The 26,443-nt window shown below is 41.4% G+C and overlaps 1 protein-coding gene across 1 annotated transcript in view; it reads right to left on the reverse strand.

The window, feature by feature from the left end:
* METTL24 (methyltransferase like 24) overlaps positions 1-26,443 on the reverse strand; it is a gene marked incomplete at its 5' end in the record, with an annotated part of 79,900 nt that overhangs the window by 6,233 nt on the left and 47,224 nt on the right. Inside the window, one exon of the mRNA XM_081094805.1 lies at positions 25,085-25,313. Coding sequence (XP_080950931.1) covers positions 25,085-25,313 — 229 coding nt within the window. The remainder of the gene's footprint in view (positions 1-25,084; positions 25,314-26,443) is intronic.

Genomic DNA, 26,443 nt, shown 5'->3' on the forward strand with positions numbered 1-26,443 from the left:
GCTGCTGAGCAAGTGTCTTCTGGACAGGATCAAGTGATGTAATGCAGGACCTCAGAAACCCAGGTCAGGGCCGGTCATTGGTGAGCTGGTGACAAGTCAGAAGTCAGCAAGGCTATGGGTGACATACAACAGCAAGGGAGGAAGCAGCGCAAATTCAGGCAGGATTGAGGTGGCAGCCAGGGACTTGGCCAGGGCAGAGTCATGCAGGAAGGCCATGGCAGGACCAAGGACAGCACCGGGCAGCAGCTTTAATTTATTTCTACCCCCACTTCCCCCGGCAACTAAAACCAACACACAGCCTCTCACCTTAGACCAGAATCCCGTCCCTTTAAGCTACATCACCTGGTTCATTTATTTTTCTGACCTGATCATATTCATGCAAGCATTCTCAAGTATTTCCAGAAGGAGATGGAGCATAAAATATAAACATGTATAAACTATTCCTACACAAACAAATAAATGGCCAAGTAAACACCCAAATAAAATGTTCCTCAGCCAGAGACATGTTCTTGAGGTTCAATAGGCGGGAGGCCTTTGAAGTGGGACCAAGTCAATCTCAGAGCATGGTGAGGCCAGCAATGTGACGTAGGCTGCATAAAACATGGTCCAAGTGCAAAAAGCAAGCACTGGTTTAGAGGGACACACAATAAACTCATTGGGTGATTTAGATACTTTTTCAATATACTGAAATATGAGTTAAAAGTAACACTGTGCTGGGGGTGACAACTATGGAAGGATCAGCAGCGAGTGAAGACAAGTGTCAGAAGACAGAATTGAGAGGAGATGAGGGAATAGTAACAGGTCTGGGGGGGCGGTGCTGTGTGTCAGGGTCACCTTGACGGCCTCCACTTCTGGACCCTGGATGGACTTCTGGGGAAGTACATAACATGGCTCCACTCCTTTGTCGACATGCCTGATTCCCCTTCCCTCCCCCCTTTACTTGGGCTGTAAGTTCTTCCAGGGCAGGACCTAACTCCTCTTTGGTATCAAGTTTCCATGAGAGTTCCTGGCAGGCAGTCCGTGTAATATCCTATCAGATAACAAGTCCTGTCTGCTCTGCTTCTGTAACTTCTGACACCCGGCCCCTCCTCTCTGCCCCTCACTTACACACCGTGATCACCTTACTTCAGACCCCACTGACTGGAAGGGAGGAGGAGGAATCAAAGGTTGGAAGTTAGGAACGAGGGCAGCTATGGGTTCCATTGGCTTTCTCTGCATACATGGTGTTGGGGTCTTGATAAACAACACTTTATGAACCCTACACTCTAGCCAAACGCAGTTCCTTGCTATTCCTCAAAGTGCCATGCAATGCCCCACCTTGATCCTTTCTTCATGCTGCTTTCTCTGGGTGGAACACCAACAGAAGTTCCTGCTGGTCACCACCTCTCCCCTCTACCCACACACAGAGCCCCACAATCTCCTTCAAGCACAGGCTGAATTTCATTTTCTTTAAGAAACTCAGGTACTGGGGTTATTAAGAAATCCTTACCCTCAGGATCTAAAGCAGAAACAATAATGTAAGAAGGCGTTATTTTCCATATTCTGACAAGACATGGAAATACAAACAAACTGTTTTTCTCTTCTTGGATATTTAACTGACATTGATCTGCAAGGCTCCCATCCCAAACATGGTCTAGTTAATGATTCCAACACTGGAATAAGGAAATAAATGGCATCAATATGTAATTCTCTATATGGCATGCAGTTTTTTTGGTTTTGTCCTGTTGTGTATGATGCAGGGACTCGTTCTGATGTAAATGCATAGGAATGTTTAGGAATGCTCCGTAGAGGAGCTGTGCTGTCCTGTACAACAGCCACTCACCACGTGTGGCCATCCAAATGTTAATTAATTAAAATAAAATACAATTAAAATTTCACTTCCTCCACCACATTTCAGGTGCTCGACAGTCACCTGTGCTAGTGGCTACCACACCGGACAGTGCGGCCACAGGACATGTCCATCGTCACACAAAGTTCTGCGGGCGGTGCTGCCAGGGTCGGTGCCTAGAACCACCGGGGAGGCTTGTGAATACACAGCTTCTGATCCAGCAGGTCTGATCGGGGCCTGAATATTTGCTTTTCTACCAAAAGGCCCGTTGATGGTGATGCTGCTGGTAACTCAGCCCTATTTTAAATGCACTCCACATACTCCAGTGTTCTTAGTTACCTATCCAGAGCGGTGCCCCTGTTGAAACTGTTATTCAGAGTTGAAGCCTTCTGCGAAGAAGTGGTTAGTGGCAGTAACCCATGCCTATGGGAGGGTAAAGTCCCCACTTCAAAGTCTTCGGTTCTTATTCAGCAATCCCTGAAATGCTCAGCAACTTTCTAGTCCTGGGATCACTACCCTTCCTCTGGATTCTCTGGGCATTTCCTGACTGCCTCCTCCTCCTTTGTTCCAGAACCATGCGAATTCTTCTCCTGCCAGGATTCTCATGACCACCACACTGCACGCCCCCTTCCTCTCTCAGAATATCCCAGAAATGTGCAACGCCTTCCCCAAACGGGGCTACAGGATCACGTAGTTCCTTTCGCCTGAAAAAAGTGGGTTTGAGGCATCATTTAATGAGGTCGGCCCTCTTCTTTACCTACTGCATGCTAAAGGCTAGCATATACTTCGAAGCCAGATACTGACACTATTTTGACCATTCAATGAATTTTATGGCTATAAATTTTTATTGAAAGCACAGATGCATTTTCTTGAAGTAAAGCAAAATTCTGTCAGAACTCAAGTGGAATGAGAAAATAAAGATATCTTTAGTCACATAATACTCCCATAATAACATTCACTGTAGAAAAATTTAAGTTGAATGTGTCAAGTCTTTCCCCTGAAAAAGAATTATAATGTCACTAGGGCAGATCCTGGCTCTCTGGAGCTTGAAGCTTATTTAATTTGAGGACCCTCTTTAAGAAAAAGAATACACCAGTCCTAGCTGGTTTGGCTCAGTGGATAGAGTGTCAGCCTGTGGACTGAAGGGTCCCAGGTTCAATTCCGGTCAAGGGCATATACCTGGGTTACAGGGTGGATCCCCAGTAGGGGCCTTGCAGGAAGCAGCCGATCAATGATACTCTCACATCATTGATGTTTTTATCGCTCTCTCCCTCTCCCTTCCTCTCTGGAATCAATAAACATGTATTTAAAAAAAAAATAAGACATCATTATAAATACAGAATTAGGTAAAAATAATTTCTGGTTATAATTAAGACATATGCACAAGTCCCAACCTAAGAGAAAAGAGAGGATTAAATGAAAGCTAACTATAAACAGATGTATGGCTAAAAGCCAGAAAATAAAAAGTTAAAAAAAAAAATCCTGCAAGAAAAAATACAAGCAGTGCCGGTTTTGAACCTTCTGTTAAATTTATGTAGCGATTAAAATGAGAAGAGAAAGAAACATTACACACAAAAAGATTAGTACTGACCACCATGTAAAGATATCACCCATACAATACTCAAAGGAATGTGCTAGATATTCAGATGTAGGTTATATATAAAAGGCTCACCTTAGGGAATATGTTAAGACAATGACTTGTCGAAGTAAGCATTTATTGGCTCTCACTGTATATTGCTAGAAAGTCCCTAACATTTGCTTTAGATGTGCCATCCCTCAGAACACAATATCTATCTTTTTAAAAATCTTGTATCAACTGGTAGAAAAGAAAGAAAGAAGAAAGAAAGAAAGAAGAAAGAAAGAAAGAAGAAAGAAAGAAAGAAAGAAAGAAAGAGAAAGAGAGAGAGAGAGAGAGAGAGAGAAAGAAAGAAAGAAAGAAAGAAAGAAAGAAAGAAAGAAAGAAAGAAAGAAAGAAACTAATAATCAAGCACTTGCTATATGCTCAGACAAGCAATGCTAAGCACTTTACATGTAATGTCCAAAGCAATCCCCAGAGAACACAGGAAATAAGTGTTTATCGTCCACCTTTTACAGATAGAGAAACTGAGGCCTATGTAGGTCACACACAGTTTGTGAGATGTGCAGCCTAAACCAAATCCAAGCAGTTTCCATAGAAACCCGAGCTTCAGAGAAGTTAATCAACCCACCCAGATCACAGCTATTGAGTGGTAGAATCAGGATTCTAACTGGGTCTGACTTCAAAACAGAAGTTCTTAACAGCAGGTTCTTACACTCTCACAATATGAAAGGGTCCAAACACAAAATATGACATTGTCAAGGGTTTCTGGACTTACATACAGTTCTTTTTGAAAAAACGAGAGACAGGGGAAAAGCAAATGTGGAATATTTATTAATTTAGTAAGTCTTTTTTAAATTTTATTTTTCAATTACAGTTTACATTCAATATTGTTTTGTATAGTTTCAGGTGTAACCACTATAGTGGTTAGACTCATAGATACAGGGAACAGACTGATGGTTGTCAGGTGGGAGCAGGGTGAGGGCTGGGTGAAAAAAGAGCAGGGACTCAGTAAATCTTTGTTGAGCTCCTGGCACGTGCCCACTTCCTGCCATGTTTGCAGGTGAAAGGCAGCAAACAGGTCTGCCTGTAGGCAAGGCACGCCCATTTGAGCAATTGCAGCATATTTTATCACTGGAACTAGCGCCCTCTCCTCTATTCCAAGTACTTTGAATAAATATTGTCATTATATCCGTTCCATAGCTTTCCTATGACCAAAAAGCATAATTTGGGGCTGGGACATTTTCTTTGTCACTTCATGTTTTATCAAGTTTCATACAATTTTTAAAAATATTTTAATGTTTTTATTGATTTTTAGAGAGAGGACGAGAGTGATAGAAACATCAATGAGAGAGAATCATTGATTGGCTGCCTCCTGCACACCCGGTGCTAGGGATCAAACCTGCAACATGGCATGTGCACGGCAACCTCCTGGTTCATGGGTCAACGCTCAACCACTGAGCCACACCAGCCGGGTTAATTTACACCTACATACAGCTACAGGGCAAGATGAGAGCTGACCTTCCTGAAAAATATGACCTCTCATTCCATTTTCATGCTCATATGAATTTAGCAAAAAGTTTGTATTTTTTCATGTTTCACACGATCTATTGATTTACATTTGGCAACCTCTGAATTGCATAAGCAGGGGTGACTGCAGATCACACACAAAAAAGGAAAGAAATGGACATAGCACATATGGAAGAGCAGAGGAGTCATTTCAACATTTATCAAGATAAACGTGTGTAAGAGCCTCATTCATTAGACAAGGAGCAGGCCAAGGAAGAGGATGCGAAGGAGAAGGAGGGTGGAGCGGATATGAGACAGCTTCTCCAATTGCTATGCCACTTGTTGACTTCTGGCTGAAATATCCCCTCTCCAACTGCCCTAACACCTTTCTTAGTCCTCATCCCACAATAAGAACAGTCAGAAGGCTGCCTAACATAGTGAAAAGATACCTTTACTACTTTGTTTGATATGGATTGACATGTGGGAGATTTGACAGGTGATAATCTTTGAAAATCATTTAAATTCCTGTACTTCTAACTGAACCAGAGCAATCAATACATATAATGGATTTTTTTTTTAAGTCTGTGTGTTGGCCCAGAACAGAGAGAGTGGAGGTAATCATGAAAGTTTTATGGGTTGTCAACCAGGGACTGCCTCATCTTGCTTGATTTCTGTGGTGGCTGTTTTTATAATTCTTAAATCAAGATTCCCAGAATTCTCTGTCTTGCTTCTTTAAAAGAATTGCTGATGCCTGGGAGGCTTTAGCCAGGAGGCGATTCAGTTTTATTGGAGCTGGAGGAGTTTTCCAGATGGCAGTTTTTTCAGTAGAAACAAAGGGTAGGATACAGTGTCCCTAACACGCGTACACCACTTACGGAGCTTGGTGGCCAGTCTATTGTTAACCTGGCGCCATGAACGCCTTCCCTTAAATGGATGCTGTATATTTCAGGAAGTGGGTGGTTTCAGGAAGGCATTTTTTAGGCACCAAGGAAAGCTCTGAATTATGTTGAATAGAATGAGGATCGTTACTTCACAGCCTACCTGTTTCTTCCTGATAATGTAAATGACATTTGCTCTCCCACAAAACCACACCTCTCACAAAACATTATTATAGCAAGTTTATGTTCCCTCAGTTACTAATGATCCTCATACCTGCGTTTTCCATAAATGTCTAAATGGAGAAAAATGTATTCTAATCGTCTTGTTTCTCATGTTGGAAAGACAAGCAGCAGCATCTTGGTTCTTCTGAAATGAGCTGCCAGATTGGGTTGAGTTCCTTAGTAACTGGGCGTTTAACTAGTGAATTCATGTTGAAAACACCTTCTTCATATTTTTTGGTTAAGAGCATTGCATTTTCAATTAGTTGCTTCCATAAAAATGAATGTGGTGAACTAGATGATTTCAGCTGCGAGGGTCTTGATCTATACTGGAAATTGTCATCCAGACACACATTTGAACTTGAAAAAACAGTGTGCAGGGAAGGACCAACAAAAGAGAGTCCATAGTCCATGTAAAACATGTATATGGTCTATTTTTTAAGTCAATTCTCAGTTATCGATGGGGTCATTTCCAAACCCACATTCAAAAGGGACAGTTCATAACTAAATACTTATTTTGAGTCATCTACAATTTGGATTAACTAGATCCCTGGAGGAAAATAATAAGTTGCTGATAGTGCAAAAACAGCTTTCATTGTTCGTGGGGAATGTGACGTATTTCTATTTTCTTCATAGACAAAAAGCCAGTACAAATTTGTTTATAGCAAGCCCCCGGGGAACTTTAAGAGATCTTAGTAATAAATATTTCGTTTTAAAATGAATTATTAAATAGAGCTTTACAATGTGTTGTAGCGCAGCTTTAATTTTATTACACTGGGATGGGACTTTTTTCAAAAATAAATGTGTTTTATTAAAAAGTTGGTTGTAAAAGTGCAACTGAGAAAGAAGTGTATGAAACAAAAGTAGAAGCTTCTTATTCCTACCCACATTTCAAATCTTGGTAGAGCTTTACAGCTATGACAGCGATTGCTAAAATTCTGAGGTTGACTAATGTCACCTTCACCAAACATTGGCTCTTAATCAATCTCATTAACGCTTGCTCGACCAATGTTTCTAATGAACTATGTCAACTCTCGAGAGATCTTAGCCTTGAATAGCCCACCTTCCACAATGTTTCCAGAATTATCTACCTAATTTAAAACCTAGTTCATTAAGCCCCTTCTTTCAGAGCCCCTAAAATCCAGACTCTGTTACAGAGCTCCCTCACAACCTGGGCCTACCCTCCCTTTGTGCCTCACTTCCTTGCACTCTCCACAAATCACCTTTGTGCCAGCCAATTTTTTTACCTGATTTGGAATTCATGATTCTCTTTCTCACCTCTACGCCCTTGCATTTACTATTTCCCCTCCCTTCTAGCTCTGATAAACTCCTATTCAACTTTTAAGAGCCAGATGAAATAGCATCTCTTCTGTGCTACCTCCTTGACCACCCAAGAAAAAAAAGAGCTACTTCTCTTCTGTGTCTGTTATGGTTGCACTTTCTACATTACTATAGAATTTTTGTGCAAATGTCTGTCTCCCTCTATAGACCATGATGTCCTTAAGGGCAAGGACCCACATCATTGCTTCTTTGTCATTGGTTGAGTTCTTGATTTACAGGAGGCTCTCAAAGGGTTTACTGAATACCCAAAGAGTGTTCAATTGCATCCAGCAAAAGTAAATAACAAACAATGAAAGCCTGTCTCTCTTTCTCATCTATAGCATGGGATATGAAATAGTTGAGAGTAAAGAGTACATATAACAAGCATTAACAACCTATGGCTGACCTGTAGAAGGAAAGCACGCCATGACACTCTGTGGGTAGGCATCTCCACAACTTCATTCCAGTCATAGAGAAGGCAAACCACACCCAAATGTGTCTCCTTCCCACCTTCCTTCTGCCTTCCTCTTCCACTTCCTGTGACTTCACACCCACAGCATTCACTCTCAGATGCCCTCTGGCTGGCCAAAGCTCTTTATATACCAAGCCATACACAGAAATGGTCTTCTTTTCCACCTTAGCCAACTTCCATTCCCCCAGCCAAGTGTTAGGCAACACCTTCCCGAGAAATAAATAAGATTACATGACTTACGTAGGTGATGCTCAGGCAAGAAGAAACTTAATCTTTCATGTAGAAATATCTGTTTAAAAGATTAGCTAATTAACTCAAATGACTCTCACCAGCAGACTATACTGAAGATATATTTTTAGTGGAAGGCCTTCCCAAATGCCCTTGGGTTTTCTGGGTCAGTGGAGACCACCAGCCCCAAGATGGAAGAGATGGTGTCAGCAACCAGGCATCCCCTATTTCCTAAAATGTTGCTCACACCTGGCAAGTCTGCAGGTATTTCCCATTGCGTCTTCCTTAGAAGGTCAGTGCTCAGAAGATCACAATCTCTCAGAGTATACACTTTTGGCCTCGTGGGAAGAAATCATTAAAAAAAAAAAATAGAATTCGGTAGGAGAGCAAGGAGAAATGGTTTGAAAGAAGAGATGTGTCAATATTGGGGGAACCACACACGGAAGGTACAGTGCCTAAATAGATGGCACTCACACAAAAAGCCAAATGAAAAAAATCAGAAATGCAGCCATCCCAACATTTTTTCTACTTAAAATGCTTTTCCTTTAAAGAAGCTGTGTCCTATATTTTGTAAAAAAATTACAAAAGATTGAGTGAGTCAGAAAACCCCAGAGCACTTTTTTTCCTGAAATTATGAAAGCCTACTGAAAGGCTCAAAATGCTTCTGCTCTACTCTCGCTTCTAGTGATATTCATTTCTATCCCCAATTTGATCTTATTTCCAGGCCAGCCACTCCTCTTACAGCCACGCATGCTGAGATCAAAGGATGGAGAGACTGTGACATGCAAGACTAATGTTACAGAGAGAAGAGTTGGAAAGGGATCACACTTCATTAAAAAAAACAATTTCAACAGATAAAAACCATTTTCAGAGTAAGCCAAAATAAAAAATAGTAGCAACTTTAAATTTCATTTTGGGAGCTTGAGGGATGTTATATCTTTATGTGGTTGCCTAGGAAACAGGATTCATTTATCCTTTACTATCCAATAATTTATTGGAAATTGCCATTCTATATTATATCTATGATAGCTAAATTTTCCAAATGAAAAAGCCACTCCAAAATTCATTGTAAGTTGAAAAGCCCCTCAAAAAATGCAGTTTAAGTTATAGTTTTGGGATCTTTGTCAGGAAAACATTATAGCAAGCTAAAGCTCTTTTAATATCTCTTCTTTTCCCAATACATTAACATTCTTCTACTTGAACAGGAGATGTTCTTATCCGTAATATCTTATTCTTCATTTTGATTACTGAACATGGAATCTTCTTATAAATAAGTGAATTTGTCTTGATTAAACACACTCATGTTAGTATGCCAAAAAAATATAAATGTGAATATTCTAGTCTGAACTAATCCATGCAAAATTATTCTGATTTTCCCCTAAGCATGAATAGAAGCATATCAAATATCCTGGATAACAAATGTAAGAAGCCAAGAGTGATTTTGGGTTTTCATACATAATAAATTTTCTTCAACTCTTGCTTATTATAGGCCCACCCATGAGGGTGAAAAGTTTGGGTAACTGTCATGGGGAGGCTTACTGAAAGGGCAATCCTACCTAATAAAGAGGAAATATGCAAATTGACCATCACTCCAACACACAAGATGGACACCCCATGTGGTCAAAGATGGCCACCACAAGATGGCCAGCAGGGGAGGGCAGTTGTGGGCAATCAGGCCAGCAGGGGAGGGCAGTTGGGGGTGACCAGGCCAGCAGGGGAGGGCAGTTGGGGGTGACTAGGCCAGCAGGGAAGGGCAGTTAGGGGTGACTGGGCCTGCAGGGGAGGGCAGATGGGAGCAACCAGGCCTGCAGGGGAGGGCAGTTGGGAGCGACCAGGCCTGCAGGGGAGGGCGGTTGGGGGAGACCTGGCTGGCAGGCGAGGGCAGTTAGGGGTAACTAGGCGGACAAGGGAGGACAGTTAGGGGTGACCGGGCCAGCAGGGGAGGGCAGTTGGGGGTAACTGGGCCTGCAGGGGATGGCAGTTGTGGGGGACCAGGCCTGCAGGGGAGGGCAGTTTGGGGGAACAAGGCCTGTAGGGGAGGGTAGTTGGGAGGGACAAGGCCTTCAGGGGAGGGCAGTTTGGGGGGACCAGGTCTGCAGGGGAGGGCAGTTGGGGGGGACCAAGCCTGCAGTGGAGGTCAGTTAGGGACAACTAGGCTGGCAACCAGGCTGGTGACCAGGCCTGCAGGGAAGGGCAGTTGGGGGAGACCTGGCCGGCAGGGGAGGGCAGTTAGGGGCAACTAGGCTGGCAAGAGAGGGCAGTTAGGGGTGACCGGGCCAGCAGGGGAGGGCAGTTAGGGGTGACCGGGCCAGCAGGGGAGGGCAGTTGGGGGCAATCGGGCCGGCAGGGGAGCAGTCGATCAGACTGGCAGGGGAGTGCTTAGGGGGTGATCAGACTGGCAGACAGAAGCAGTTAGGGGCAATCAGACAGGCAGGCAGGCGAGCAGTTGGGAGCCAGCAGTCCTGGATTGTGAGAGGGGTCCCAGATTGGACAGGATGCAGGCTGGGCTGAGGGACAGCCCCCCCCCCCCCACCCACCCATGCACAAATTTCGTGCACCAGGCCTCTAGTCAATGATATTAGCACATGTTTGTTGTATATGATAGCAACACTGCTGGCCAAATCCCTATCCTTCCTACTTCCTGTAATTCTAACAGGCCCAAGTAATTATGTCACTGAATGTGCTGAGTCTTTCATTTCTGATTCCCTTGTGTTGTTAAATGAATAAAGGGCTTTCTGAGAGCTCACTCTCCAGTGGGTAGAATATTCCTTCTGTTTATGTTCCTTGCTAATGCTTTTGGTTTCTCTGCACATTATCACTTTTCACAAGAAAGCTAGATGAGACTAAACTTTATCTCTTCACTTTCCTCTTTGAAACAACTTGTGTTAAAACCTAGATCAGGGAAAGAAACTGAGACCAATGGCTAAAGAGGAGGTAAAATGTGATTTAGTGAGTTCAATTTTCTATGAAATTTTAAGATCCTGGCTATCCTGAGCCTGAGATCAGAGACTCTGTAACACAAACACTTATCCTCTAGTAGAACCATCTATGAAATGATAGCTATCAGCTGAATAGCAAAATCGCAATTAACCAGAATTTAATCACAGGAGAAATATTCCTACTTGTCAGAAAGCATTATTTTGGGCACTGTGGAGCTTAAAAATATGCCCCAATGTTTTTTTCTGAAGATCAATTTTAAGGGAGTTGAATGATAATGAACAAATTAATATAAGTAGCCTTATTTTTTTTTAAATAAAAATAATTTCCAGGAAAGTCCTAAGATAAGTCCACACCCAAATCTATCTTCTACAGCTAATTACCACACCAAGAGAGTAAAATGCAGAATGACTTCACAGGATTGTCAAATATCGCACTTTCCTTATCAGCAAGGGCCTGTGTAACACTGGATAGAAGTGTTTGAACACTGAAGTGTTGAGGAAGGTTAATGGTGAAAACAACATTAATCAACACAATCCTATCAATTTTAGGGTTTAGATTAGTAATGTGCATTTCTTTTTTTATTTGAGAGTATTTAATTCTGCTATAGAAAATGAGAAATCAAATGGGATAGGTGAAACTTGTAAGATGTGTTAAGTATGTATAAGTAACTTATGAGACACTGGGCATAAATAAAGTAAGTAGTACATACATGTGCTGAACATAGAAATGGAAATGCTGACTAAACACAAAATTGTCACTAAACATTAAGTATGCATGAGGTATGCAAGTCACGCAATATTTATGAGGTCTTAAATTGGCCACCCATTGGTTACACCCACTCTGGCCCCACAGATACTCTGCCAGATAAAATTCAGAGCTGCTCATCGACTAACTGGTGAGCTTACAATTGTGGCCAGACATACTTGTCCCTGTTCTCTCCAATTGAGACTCCTTGCTCCAAACCTTAACTCTGTTCCTCTTAAACACACCATAAGCAGAAAAGGCTGATGAGAGAGGAGGAAGGGGAGGGGGAAAAGGAGAAGAGGAAGGAAGAAGGGGAGGAGAAGTGGGGGAAGGTGAAAGAGGAGGCTGGGGGAGAGGAGGGTGGAGACTGACAAGGACTCAGGCTTTGTGATCCTCCTACCTCATTTGTACCCAATCCTAAGTATATAAACCTACTCCATCTCTTTCCCCTTACTTCTCACTGTGTGTTTTAAATGGACTCAACAAACCATGTAATTCAAACATCTTAATTTGGGAATAGCTTGCCTGGTAGTATAAATTTGGAGGCTACATTGCATCCAGGTAATTTCCCACATGACAAAACTCATCAGTACTTCTTAGGCCGTCATACTATCTGCTAATTGTCTGCCACCAAGGACCAATAGAAGAAAAATAAATGAAAGGTGGCAACCAAATATTAATAGGGAAACCTGAAGTAGTCAATCCTGCTTATTTCTGTCGCTTGGTTACAACTGATCATTGCTGTGACTTTATATTACACTAGAGGCCCAGTGCACAAAGTTTGTGCACGGGGGTGGAGGGGTCCCTCAGCCAGTCTGCACCCTCTCGCATCTGGGACCCCTTGGGGTCTGTCTGACTGCCAGTTTAGGCCCAATCCCTGCAGTTGGACATCCCTCTCACAATCCGGGACCACTCGCCCCTATCTGCTCACCTGCCTGCCTGCCTGCCTGCTCGCCCCTAACGGCTCGCCTGCCTACCTGCTCAGTGCATGTCATAGCGACCGGTCATTCCGGTTGTTCTGCCATAACAGTCACTTAGGCTTTTATATATATAGATACATATAAGTAGTCGTGCTTTCTCCTGGTAAAATTATCCCTAAATCAAATCATTAAATTACTGATGTTGGTATTTCATAATGTACCACAAATAGTATAGTGGTTTATAAGGAGGGCTCTGATCTCAGGGTGCTCAGCCACCCAGACAGGTTTTACCACCGTCGTTTTAGAAAGATGCTTACCAACAGAGTGAAGCTACCTCATTCCACTGCCCCTGTATTTATTTACCTCATGTTTCACACCAGTCAGGGACTGTAGGAAAGATGACTGAATTACATGATTTCTACCAATGCCATAAAGCAGTAAACTATTTGAAATGCACATCAATTATTTATGATTGTCACTGACAAAAGATTGATCCCAAGGACATGGAAGAGGTGTCTGAACATCAGGTTCACTCTGCTGCTGTTCCAACACTTCCAAAACCCAATTCAGAATGCCGACTCCATTTTCTGGGGTAAATGGTTGACCTATTGGGAATTTTCCACTATCACCAAGAAAGCAGAAGAGCAATAAAATATACCAAATGTTCCATACTGTGTACTCCACTGTGAGTATCTGAATATTGGCCTAAGACAATTCAAATCAACCCAACCCAACAATAACTGTTTAATAAGCAGTTTTCAAATGGGGAGCACCTGGCCAGGCCCTGTGCTAGGTTCCTTACAGGCCTTTTTGTCTTCAGTCCCAACAGTCTTGCATGGGAGGTATTACCATCCCCATTTTACAGAAAAATAAAATGTGGCTCAAAGGGCTTCCTTCACCTGTGCCAGTCACACAACCAACAGAAGATAAAACTTGTATCAGGGTCTTTTTGGCTGGGAGCCAATGACCCTTCCTCTGGGCAGCATAGCCCAATTTTGCCGCCTACCTCAACAACAGCATTCTGAAATGTCATCATCATTGTTTTCCCGTGCCAATAACATGATCAGAGCAACTGGGAGAAACCCTCAGGACTCACTTCAGACAGATAACTGGATCTCTCCAGCTCATCAGAATAATAATGTCGTGGCAAAGAGCAGAACCAATAAAGATTTCTAAGGAAAGAGCTGTGCCAAATATGTTTGTGGCCAGCCTCTTTCTTTGCCTCAACTGTTAGCAAAATAAAACACTGGACAGAATAACAGCTATGTATTTCACTGGTTTGGGTATCAGGTAAGCAGATTCCTTTTCTAAAACCAGGAACAAGAAGTTTAAGTCTCCAAATATAATGCTTATGCATTTTAAATATCTGAAATTTCCTTTAAAATCTCAAGAATGAAATTTCAATTTAAAGTATCTATAAATAGCACAGAATTGAGCAAAAATGTTACTGATTTGAGCCAAAAGAGAAAGAGGCCCTTTTTCTGTCTTTATAGAAAAAAAATTCTTTAGGGAATAGAGGCAGTATTCTAAGAATAGAAAGAACATTTTCTCCCTGAATACCCACCACTCCCTACCATCACTACACTTTCATCTTACATCTTCAGGCAGCTTTCTTTTTTTTCCCCCAAAGAAAAGACTGGGACATACATATCTGGTGGAAATATCTGAGCATCTCTGAATATTAGATGATATGCAGAATTAGGAAAAGGACATTTCTAGGAAAATTTTTTCCATAATCTCACCAGAGATCAATAGAGGCAACCAAGCAAAAGCTAGCAATCTACTCACAAAGACTCTTGCTGCTCTCCCGAGCCATCCTTGGAGAATGAGGAGCAGCTGAAAAGCAGGAAGGAAGCCAAGGAAAGGGGTCTATTCACCAAGGGTCTAAATGGCCCGCTCACCCCCCCACCAAACACTTACAGAGTCCTCACCATAGTGAGGCATCAGGGATACTACAAAAACAAATGGCATATTAGGTTGAATTTCTCTATTAAACACTCCCATAGCACATGGTACTTCTTCTTCATAGCACTCATTACAGGATCACATTTCTGTCTTTTTAGCAACATGTTAAATCTTAAGAGACTTGTCTATGGGAATGTAAACTGGTGGAGTCACTGTGAAAAATTGTATGGCAGTTTCTCAAAAAAATTACATGGCAGTTTCTGGATCTGGATCCAAAAGAACTAAAAGCAGAGTTTGGAAAGCTATTTGCACCCATTCTCATAGCATCGTTACTCACAATAGGCAGGAGGTGGAAGCCACCTAATTGTTCATTGACAGGTGAATGGATAAACAAAATGTGGCATACGAGGGAGTATTATTCAGCCTTAAAAAGGAAGGCAATCCTACCACATGCTACAAGGTGGATGAACGTTGTGGCTCATATGCTCCGTGAAATAAGGCCATCACAAAAGGCAAATACTATACCATCCCACTTCTATGAGGCACCTACTGTAGTCAAATTCACTAGAACAGAAACTAGCATGGTGGTGGTCAAGGCCTGAGGGGAGAGAGGAATTAGTGTCTAATGCAGTTAGAGTTTCAGTTTTGCCAAATGGAAACATTCTAGAGACCAGGTGCACAACGATGTGGATATACGTAGCATTACCTAACTATACACTTGAAAATGGGTAAGAAGGTAAATGTTATGTTGTGTATTTAAAATTTAAAAATTTTTTTAAATTAAAAAGAGATTGTATCTTTTTTATTTAAGCACAGGTCCTTGCATAGAGAATGTGCTTAATAAATATTTATTCAATGGATGGATGGGTGGATAGATGGACGGACCAGACCTACAGATGGGAATGTAAACAGAAGTGCAACATATAAACCAATAATTACTGTGCCATGTGAACTTAGAGAAATGGGACCTGTGAATATGAAGAAGTAAAGCATTTTTGTTAATAGTTGATTTTTTTTTATGGAAGTTTTTTTTTTTTATTGCTTAAAGTATTACAAAGGGTATTACATATGTGTCCTTTTTTTTTTCCCCCGCCCTTGACAATCCCTTGGCCTCCCCTACCCCCCAGTGTCTTATGTCCATTAATAGTTGATTTTGACATAATATTTATTACATAGAATTACTTTATCTACCAATACCATAAAAGAATTTAATATAGATTTAGTTATATCTAATTGAATAATTCTTATTTTTTCCTATTATTTCTTTTCACTGCAGTATAATCTGTCTTCTGACCTGAATGATATTGACACAGAGAACAATCCATTTTCTGGCACCTCTGCTCTTTCCAGCACCTCTCTGAATTCAAAGGCGTGATGTGAAATGAAGCTTACACTCAACCCTGCCGAAGATGAAAGCAGGTGATAAGTTGCCCGTCCATAGATTATTAATCAGCTGTCCTCCGGGGCACAGTGTTAGGAAGCTGTGTCATGTACTAAACAGCAGGCAGAGAGAATAATCTCCATTTTCCGATCTGAAGTGCAGGCATGTGCTATAAAACTAAATTGACATCTGTTAGCAGGCTTGTCGCGTGGATGTTTTTTTTCCTGCAGAATCTGGAATAAATTAAATCTTAAAATAAAACTTGGAACAGAGAGACTGCTTTACATAACTCCTCCTAATGGTGTGTGGTGAGCCCATCGCACTGATTTTAAAGAGAAGTTCTTATAAGAAATGTTGCATTATCATTTTAATTGCAAAACTGTTGAATGCCAAGCTACGCTAGGAAATTGGTGTGTTTTTTAATGGTCCGTATATTTTTAACTAGAATGTGGCAAATGCAACATTCTTGTCCTGATATTTTTACTGACTGGAAAATAAATCAGGTTTTATCTCCACATGAAAGTGTGACGGCCTTTTCCCAAGGCCCTGGAGTCTGCCCCATGGGTGTTTTGTTTTGCTTGGGCACCTCGGGGAACTGGCACTGCTGAGCCCCAAGGCAGAAGTAGACAGCCTGGGTGTGACCTCACAGGATTTGCTCAGGAATACACTCCCTCAAAGGCTGCACTAATGTGATAGCGACTTCTGGGGGCTTTTACTGTCAAAAGGCGTTAAGCATTTTTGAACACACATAAAGGAACTCGCTGAGCTGCATGACCCAGCGAATCTGAGCCGCACAACATTGAACGTGGCATCCTTCTATGGATCACAGTCTCCGCCAGGAAAGGAGTCCCACAAAGGAAACCTTTCCGGGCCCCTGAAGCTTAGCGCGCCTCTGCCTCCTCCGGATTCACGTGGCTCTGAGTCCCCAAATTTTGTCAAGATGGCAAGATTCTCAGACAAATACGCCCACCTCTGGTTCACAGCAAAGAACAAAAACAAATGCCAGCTCCCTGGAGACTGATGTCCTCCATATGTGAAATCTTCCTCTTTTGTAATAATACCAGGCCCCTTTGAAAATCTCAAAGAAGCCAGTTTTGCCATACTGCTTTCTTTTATGTAAAATCCCAATTCTGGTCTCATCAAAACTTCCCCTTCATTTCTCTCACTGAGATGAGCTTATTTGCCTCACAATCTTCTCAAATGCAGGTGTTATGCATCAGACATCATGCAACAGGGGGGGAAACTGAGGCAGAGAGGACACGGCAACTTGGAAGCAGACAGGGAGGAAGGCCGCAGAATGGGGCAGCCAAGCTCTGGACTGCCTTCTTGTTTAAAGGGTTTTATGCACAGCAGGGGATAAGGGCTTGCGAAGGAAAGGCTGAGCCCCTCACGTCCTCTCTACACACTGAGGTCATCAAAGGGTGATTGATCTTCATGTCACCTGGGTTAGAGTGGGGTGTGGGGGGTGAAATGCAGGTTCCTGGGCTCCGTGCCAGACCAGCTAAATCCGAATCTCTGAGGTTGGTCTTGGGTTTGACATTTTAATCAAGTTCCCTAGGTGATTCGACTCTGTGCTTGTGGCCTGATGCTGCTATTTTTGGTTTACCGATATCCCGAGTTCTAACAGTAAAATATGAGAATCACTTGGTTGCACAGGTGGGAGTGGGTCTCCGAATTCCAGAGCACCATTTACACAAAACGCCAGTCATGGCTTCTGCCCAGGGAAATCCAAGGGGAGAATGCGCCAAAGAGAACACAAACCATCGCTAAGTCCAGGTGTACCTAGCTCATTCTCCACATGGGCTTTGGAACCTCTTGTGTCTACATGCTAGCTAAATACTAGATGGTGTGAAAGTCACCCAGAAGAGCCCGGGCATTTCGTTTCACAGCAAATCTCACCGTTAGAGAAGAGTGAAAAAGATAAAAAGCCAAAACTCATTTCCTAAATGTTGAGGGAGGAAGTTCTTGACTCACTTTCTCAAGATGCCTTGTCTTTAGGGTCCACTGCAGACTGATGGAGACCGGAAGATGCCTCTGCATTTCTAATTGCAACTCGGGACCGTGACTCATTACTCCTAAATTGCCACTGGCTTATTTCACAGAAACACAGCACCGCTGTGATTAAACAGCAATTCTGCAAGGTGAAGCTGCCTTCAAATACACAGAAAGACAGCTCTCTTTGAAACAGGAACATAAACAAATCGAAACAGAAGATTGCACTGGGGCCTAGAAGAGTCACCTAGACTTCTCCCTTTACCACAGCAAATCCTGTTTCCCTGAACTGTTCCACCCAAATGTTCTTCTGAAACATCACTGACGAAGGCCCCTGGATGCTCAAGCTGCCGCTAATTAATTCTGAAATGGTTGTATACAAGATAAAATACTCAAACTTTGATACCCTGCAACTTTGTTTAGGAAGGTACTGATGAGAAAGTCAGGTTGGCAAGTAGCTTATCTATTTCCTGAGTCTTTCACTAGCCATTTGGGATGGGATTCCATACAGTAAAAGGTCTCTGGCCTCGGGCTGAGCTAGGAACACACACCTGAGAGCAAGGGTCCAGCTAAACCATTAATCACCTAGGACTCGGGCATGTCTGGGCCTTGAATTGTGTCGCAGACAACCAGAGGACATTTTTGTCCCAGGAAAACAGCTCGTTGAGTACAAAAATCTGGCACAGGTTGGCACAGGAACAAGCATGGGAAACGACCCGGAGCACAACACAGCATCTGTGCCTCACCGCACCCTTGGCAGGGACTCGGCCTACGGGGAGGGCAGCCACAGAGCACAGAGTGGCCCGTGCTGGGCCTCTGGGGGAACACCACCCAGCTTCAAGTCCCCGCCCTGCCAATTACTACTGAGCATCCTCTGCTCCTGTGTTTCTCAGGCTGTGGTACCGATCTTGCTACTCCATGGATGGTCCCCTCAACAGCAGCAGCACCACCTGGGAGTTTATTGGAAATGCAGAATCTGGGGCCCCACCCAGGGCCTCCTGAATCAATGTCTGCACTTTAATTAGCCTCTCCAGAAGGTTCACATACACCTCAAATATGAGCAGTCTTGGTATAGAATATGACTTGGAGCAATACAAATAAGCATTTCAAAATCTTTCATTTGTTAGGTATTCTTAACAGTTATTAGAAAACATAACTAGAACAGTTGACTCGTGAGTCCATGCATATTATTTCTGCAGATAATTCTAAGAAAGATGAATCAAGTTGACTTTAAAAAAAAAAGTATGAAGGCAAGATGCATCATCCACATCCCCACACCAAACACAAAGCAAAAAGAGAGAATCATAAAATAGAGAAATAAACCAAAAGGACAAAGCAGGGCTCGCTCAAAAACAAGATGAGCGTCTCTATAACCAGGACACAGCCGTGAGTGGACTGAAGCCAGGACGTGCTGAGCTCCTGCCCTAAAACAGGTGATAAAGCAAATGTAGGCCCAGAGGTGCACGTCCTACAGGGAGTAGGAATGAGAAGTTCCTGAGGGAGCAGCTGAGCCACATCCATGTATTAAAGCCAAGGGCTAGTGAAGAAAGAAGCCTGCAATAAACTGCAGACAACCACTGGCTATGGCTGGGCCTCAAAACCAACCGCTGGTCTAGGGAGATTGGAGGAGAGAGACTCACCCTAGTAAATTGCAAATGAGTCAGACCCTAGAACCTATAGGGTGCCGTGACTAAATAGTCTCAATGGCACAAGGAGGAGCAGGAGCCCCTGAGTGCTGAAGTAAGATCAGGCCTGAAGGCCACTGTAAATCACTAGGCACAGAAGGGTGAAGCAAAAAGAAAAGAAAAAAGCAAAACCAAACCCAAAGCCTGCCACGGAAAATGAGCCAGCAAACGAAAATTACAAAATACACACAAAAATCAACTGATGAGAAACAGCCAACTAAAGCAATATGTGGACTATTCATTCTGAGATTAAATTGATTTTGCTGAACAGTCTGACAAAAGATTAAAATAACTATGTATAGGATGCCCAAAGCAACCAATAAGAATAATACCGACTTTCATAAACATACAAGCAGTGGTAATACATTTTGAAATAAATATACGCAAAACTGTAAAAAAAAAAAAAAACAGAGAGGAAAAATACCAATTCAAAATCTTGGAAGTGAAAAATATAGTCATTGCAATTTTTTAAAATATCAATAAATGGTATAAAACTCTAGACTGGACATAGTTAAAAAGGAAATTAAAAAATTGGAAGTTAGTATTGAGAAATTCACCCAAAAGTGATTGACATTTTTAAAATATAAAAAAGGCCCTTGGCATGACTCAGTGGTTGAGGGTCTACCTAAGAACCAGGAGGTCATGGTTTGATTCCCAATCAGGGAACATGCCCACCCAGTTGCAGTTGTGGGCTCAATCCCCAGTAGGGGGCGGCAGGAGGCAGCCAATCAATGATTCTCATCATTAATGGTTCTCTTTCTCTCTCTCCCTTCCTTTCTGAAATCAATAAAAAAATATTTTTTAAAAACAACCTCCAGAAAAGAACCATGTGGGAGTCCATGTTAAATGGGCAGTTAACTTGCTATAATCCTTGATGTATTTAGGAGAAATATAAAAATATTGATAATTTTATATGTTGCTTTAAAATTTTATAATTATATACATTTAAAATTTAAAGGTAACCACAAAGAATAAAAAAATAAGCTTTGGCAAGAAGAGAAAAATGTACTGAAAACCAAAAAGCCCAATTTAAAAGAGTAAAAATTAATCCCAATTACTATGAATTAAGTGAATTGAACACACCTGTTTAAAGACAGAGATTATCAGATTGGATTTAAAAACATAATCCAGGCATCTACTGAATGTCACTCTTATATGCTACATAAATTAAAACTATATCCAAAAAAATAAAAATAAAGGAATTTAGAATGGCATTTCATAAAAACACTTATCCAAAAAGAGCTGGAATGGCAGAACTAATAGCAGATGAAATAGAATTTGACTAAGTTTTCTAGGAATAAAAGGTGACATCATTATACACATGGTTGAGTTTTCTTCCAGAAAGTGCTATCGTTTTCCATTTCCAGCAGCAAAGCACGAGTATTATTCCCAAGAAGCACTCCAATGTAGGGCAGCATCAATATCTTGTTTATATCTTCCAATCTGACAAGCAAAAAGGAAAGGAATCTTTCTGTAGTTGAATTTCAAAGCCCATATTTCTCTCTAATACAGCAGTGACCACACAACAGAACTGATGTTTTGTTTTTGTTTATATATTTTTATTGACTTCAGAGAGGAAGGGCAAGGGTGAGAGAGATAGAAACATCAATGATGAGAGAGAATCATTGATGTGCTGCCTCCTGCATGCCCCATACTGGGGATGGAGCCCGCATGTGCCCTGACCGGGAATCGAACCATGAACTCCTGGCTTATAGGTCGATCCTCAACTACTGAGCCATGCCAGCCAGGCAGAAATGATGTTTTGTGATCAATGGGGAGCCCTCAGGCCAGGGAAGCAGAAACTGCCTCTCCTGTGAGGATCCATGGGGACACTCAACAGCTGGGGTAGCGTCCAGGGAGGAGAGGGAGTACCCCATCCTTTCTCAGCACTGAGTCAGCTTTATCCGGGTCATCCCCCTCAGGTTACATCTGCTCTGTATTACTTTCCAGCAGCTTATTACATTTCTATTTACTTTCTGGACAATCACAGCAAAACTGTTCAGTACCTGAGGCAACAAACAATAATAGTTCCCAACAACCACGATGAAGGACCAATTGCCCTTCAGTTTCACACAAAACATTCATTTAAAACTCTTGACTGGAATTAGGTGCAGTTAACAATTTCCAGAAAAAAAAATCTCCCATGTTTTTCCCCTGAAAATAGGGCAAGAAAATGTTTTCTATGAAATTCAGTACAAATTTTCTGAAACTGTTCATAAAAATTCTTTGAACTTACAAACAGATGACTAATTCATGCCAGACACTCGGCTAGAGCCTTTCACACTGTTTTCTGGCCCAGGCCTCAAAAACAACCCATTTAAGTGGTATCGCTGTCCCAATTTTATTGACAATCAAACTGAGCACCAGAGAGTCATTTAAGACTTGCCCAATGCCAAAAACCAGCCAGAGGACCCAGGTCTCAAACCTAGACTACTGAGTTTGCAGAGGTAAGCTCTAACGCAGTCCTGTTATTCATCTCATCAGCATGGCGGAGACTGAAAATAATAATTTATCATTAACCTGCCTGGGTCATCTAGCATACTCTGTGTAATCAAGACCTTAGGGGGGAAAAAAGCAGAGATTATGATTAATATGTGCAGAAACTTCAGATTCAATACTTCTAGTCATATTCTGGAAAAAATCTAATGCGTAGTTACAGCAACAAGCAATTGGGTAAAGACAGTTAATCATTTCAGATAATGCTGGATTCAGGTGAAATTATTCCCTGACAGACTGAGCTTCTGGTTCTCGAGCTTTTGCTGAGGCAGCTGCTCTCCCTTGATGCGTTAGAAAGATTTTTGATTTATAGTTTGAAGTTAAAATTACCAGAGAGTTTTAAAAGTACTGAGAAAGCCATATGCATCTTTCTGTCACCATTGCAATATACTGCGTTTCATTTTGCTGACATTTTGCCAGAGTGGCTAGAATCGAGGTCTGAATAAAAGAAAAAAAAATAACAGCTTAACATGGAGAACATCATCAAACTATAGGATATGCTTTAAAGTCATGAAGTGAAAACAACACAACTAACACCACTTTGGTTTCTACAGCCGCTTTCAGCGGGGAAGAAAGAGGAGAGAGAAAATAAGTACTGCCATGTTTTAGTGTGAGTTGTTTTTTCTGTTTGCTTTCCCTGCCAGAGCCACGTCCTATCTACCAGTATCTGTACGCATGCAGCAAAATGAAAACAGCCCTAGTGTGCTACAGGCCAGAAATGAATTTTCCCTTTATCTGGTATCACATCACTCCTAGAAGCATGTTCCTAAAGGAAGCCATGACTGACGGGCTTAGTTTTGTATTTGTTTTAAAGCATTCCCCCAAAAATCATCTCTACAAAAGAATGTCAGGCTCTTTAAAATTTTTCAACAAGTTTTTTTTGTTTTGTTTTTAAGCAGCAAAAACATTCTGACAATTCTGAGCCAGATCACTTTCATTATTTACCAGAGGTCTTTTTTTCCTGTGTTGTTTTTTTTATTATTATTATTGTGGTAAAATACCCATAAAAATTACCATCTTAACTATTTGTAAGTGACATTATTCATGTTTTTTAATAAAAATAAGTAGCCTTTGGAATACAAGGAATGTTCCAGAGCATGTCTCCTTTCCGGGGATGGAAATGTTTCTGCTGTTGAGGCTTCCTGCTTCATCCTCAGCATTCAGGTTTGCCTACTTCAGCTCCCATGGAGTCAAACAAGCACAAATCAGGTGCGAATCTGGTTGTCTAAGAACACCTTTTCCATAGGCAATATGGCTTAAATAAATTACACCCACAGGTCGTTTTTCAATGTCTCATTTTATCCTCACATATTCCAAAGTTTTAAAAATATTACGGGAAAAAAAGCAAAATCATTTTAAGCTTCACCTCTTTCCTCTACTCAGTCTTTTCTTAAAGAGTGGTGGTGGATAGGGGCCAGGATGTAAAGAGCATTAAGGAGAAGCAGGAACACGCCTAAATGATCACAAAGATCAGTAGTTCGCTCTTGGAATAATCTAGAGTTGACATGTTTGAGAATCAAGCCTGTCAGCTAATTTTCAGCTGTAAAAAGCAGGTCTATGAAGGTAACAGGCAGCAAAAACAAAATAAAGTTCTAAAGAATGCTCTCAGTTCTTTGGGTTCTGTTCACAGGTTTTACCCAAATATCCTATATACTTTTCATTGAGGCTTCTAACTATTAAATGCTAGGTACTCTCAATGGCAAAGCAAAATACAAATCAGTAGTTAATCACATGTTAAAAGAAGAGAAAATTCGTTAAAGTTGTTCTTGAAGAAGCTCCTGCTGTTGAATTAAAGGGAGTTTGGTGTTTTGTATTTTTGTTTTGTTTGTTGTTGGTTTTTGTTTTTGAAGAAGAGGAGGAGGAGGAGGAGGAGGAGGGGGGGGGAGGGGGAGGAGGGGAAAGAACAATGCAGAGGAAAAGCCCTTTTATTAAAGATCAAGCAGCAAACTCAAGTTTAAAATTGAGCTCCATGTACACTGTTTCTCCAAAATACCTATTCTGGCATGTTCTAAATTACATGCCATCTCTGGCTGGGAATAATAGGCCAAGATAGGCCAAGCCCAGAAGGCTGGTGATCAAACAGAAGCCAGCTACACTCAGGAGAATTTTTCTAGTATCTCCCTACAAAATGCAATTAGCTCAGCTCTGCTTTTAGGAACACAGTTCAAAGTTGGAGTCTCTTTTTTGCTATCTATTCACAATAAAATATTTGTAGAGATCTGACATCCTTTGAACCTAAGTATCTCTCAGTTGCAACACACATACTAGTAATGTCGATTCAATTTTACAAAGTACATTTTAATCAAAGCTACACATATTTTCTGACCTTTCAGAGCCTGGAGACTCAAAAAGTTGTTATAACAATGAGAAATATGATACACAAGCAATCTGTTATCAAACATAAACCTGACTCTGATTACTTTTTGTATTTGAGGCTGACATAAATAGTTTCCTCTGTCTGGAAATTTTAAATCAATTGCCCATCGGAAATGGTATGCTGGAGCCTATGCTAGGAGTAGCTTTCTTAGTCAAAACCTTACTTACCCCTACTCAACAGCAACTAAATTTTTAAAATCAATATAAATATTTCTACATTTGTCAAAACCTTAGGTCTACAGAGTTGACTCTATAAATAATGACGGATAATGAGTAAGGTTAAAGCTGGATCTTCTAGTTACAAAAGAGTCATGGGGATACACAGTACAGCATTGGGAATACAGTCAATAATATTGTAATAACTGTGTATGGTGCTAAGTGGGTGCTGGAAATATTGGTGGGATCACACTTTGTGAAGAATATAATTGTCTAACCCCAATGCTGTATACCTGAAATAATACAAAATAATATTGAATGTAAAATGTAAATCAAAAATAATTTTTTTAAACTGGACCTTCAACTATCCAATTCTTGGCTTGTATTAAAAAAAAATACACACAGTTTATGAGTTTGTTCACTTTACCTGATTATGAAATCAAATGAAAAAATTCTCACCTTGTGATGCCCAAATTCATTCAAAATGGTCCCCAATTTTCTGGTGTTGCTATGCGGCTTTAGGGCAGCAACAGCTGGATGGGGGTCCCGCCAGTCAATGGACAAGCGGTGATACCAGAGGCGCTGATTCTCCAGAATATGAGCCGACTTGACACTAGGATCAAAACGATGCACTTCACATCCGTTGTTGGCCATGCTAACTTCAAACTGGGTATCATCCCTTCCCAGCCTGTAGAAAAAGAGGAGCATGGCAATCAACACACAAAAACATGTAATGACGCAAAAAGTGTTGGGCTGACAAAATGATAGTTCCAAGGCCAATTTTCTTAGTTACATCAAGCCTTCTCCTATTTTAACACGTGGCTAACTGTACACATTCAATAATCCTTCTTTCACAAAGAGCACTATAGCCAGGAACTTCTGGATAAGGGAAAGGAGGGAAATTACTTGCTAAACAGACACAGATCAGAGAATCCCATGTTCAACATGGAGAAGCATATCAAGTGTTGTTGTTTTTTAAGATGTAAACCATAGTAGCAATGAAGCAAAGATTACCCAGCTGTCTTAAGAGATTTCCTCAGAACATGTCAAAAATAAAAGCCCCAGGATCAGTTCCCTTAGGGAGAGGTGCATTCTCCTAATGAGGTAATTCGTCTCCATTCCAATGGTCACAGTGCTATGCGTGCAGTTTGACTTAAGGACAGCAGCTGTTTTCTTGGAAATAGAGTGTACTTGAAAATATCACTGTAAACAAAAGGCAAATGTACATGGTCCCACTGGGTCTAGTATTCAAGAAGCAGAGGAGATACCTCACCTAAAATTCACATCAACAGGAGAGAGAAATTAGATTTAAGTACCCAGTAGGTGGCACATTGTGTGCAAAATTCATATACTTAAAATTTTTTAATTTACTCAAAAGTATTCCTTATTTAGTGATATAAGGTTCATCACTTTGATTAAAGCATTAATTTGAATGAAAACATTAACTGAGAGAAGATTTTTTTTTTTAATGGTGATTATGGCTTCTCTGCCCATAATACTATAATTAGATGTGACTTAAGGTACCAAAAAATACCACAGAGTATCCTATCTAATAAAAGAGAAACATGGTAATTGGCGTACGACCGCTACCCTTCCCATTGGCTAATCAGCAAGATATGCAAATTAACTGCCAGCCAAGATGGCAGCCGGCAGCCAGGCAGCTTAAAGCGAAAATGAATGAGGCTTGCTTGCTTCAGTGACGGTGGACTCCAACGTTCCCCGCCTGCCTTGCTGGCCTCTGAGCTGGCAGTTTGAAACATTGTAACAAATATAGAAGCTAAACAAAACCCCAGAAACCTGCTTTCAGCGAGCCAGGAT

Source organism: Myotis nattereri (assembly GCF_964212035.1).
Source record: "Myotis nattereri genome assembly, chromosome: 6".
Lineage (NCBI taxonomy): Eukaryota > Metazoa > Chordata > Mammalia > Chiroptera > Vespertilionidae > Myotis > Myotis nattereri.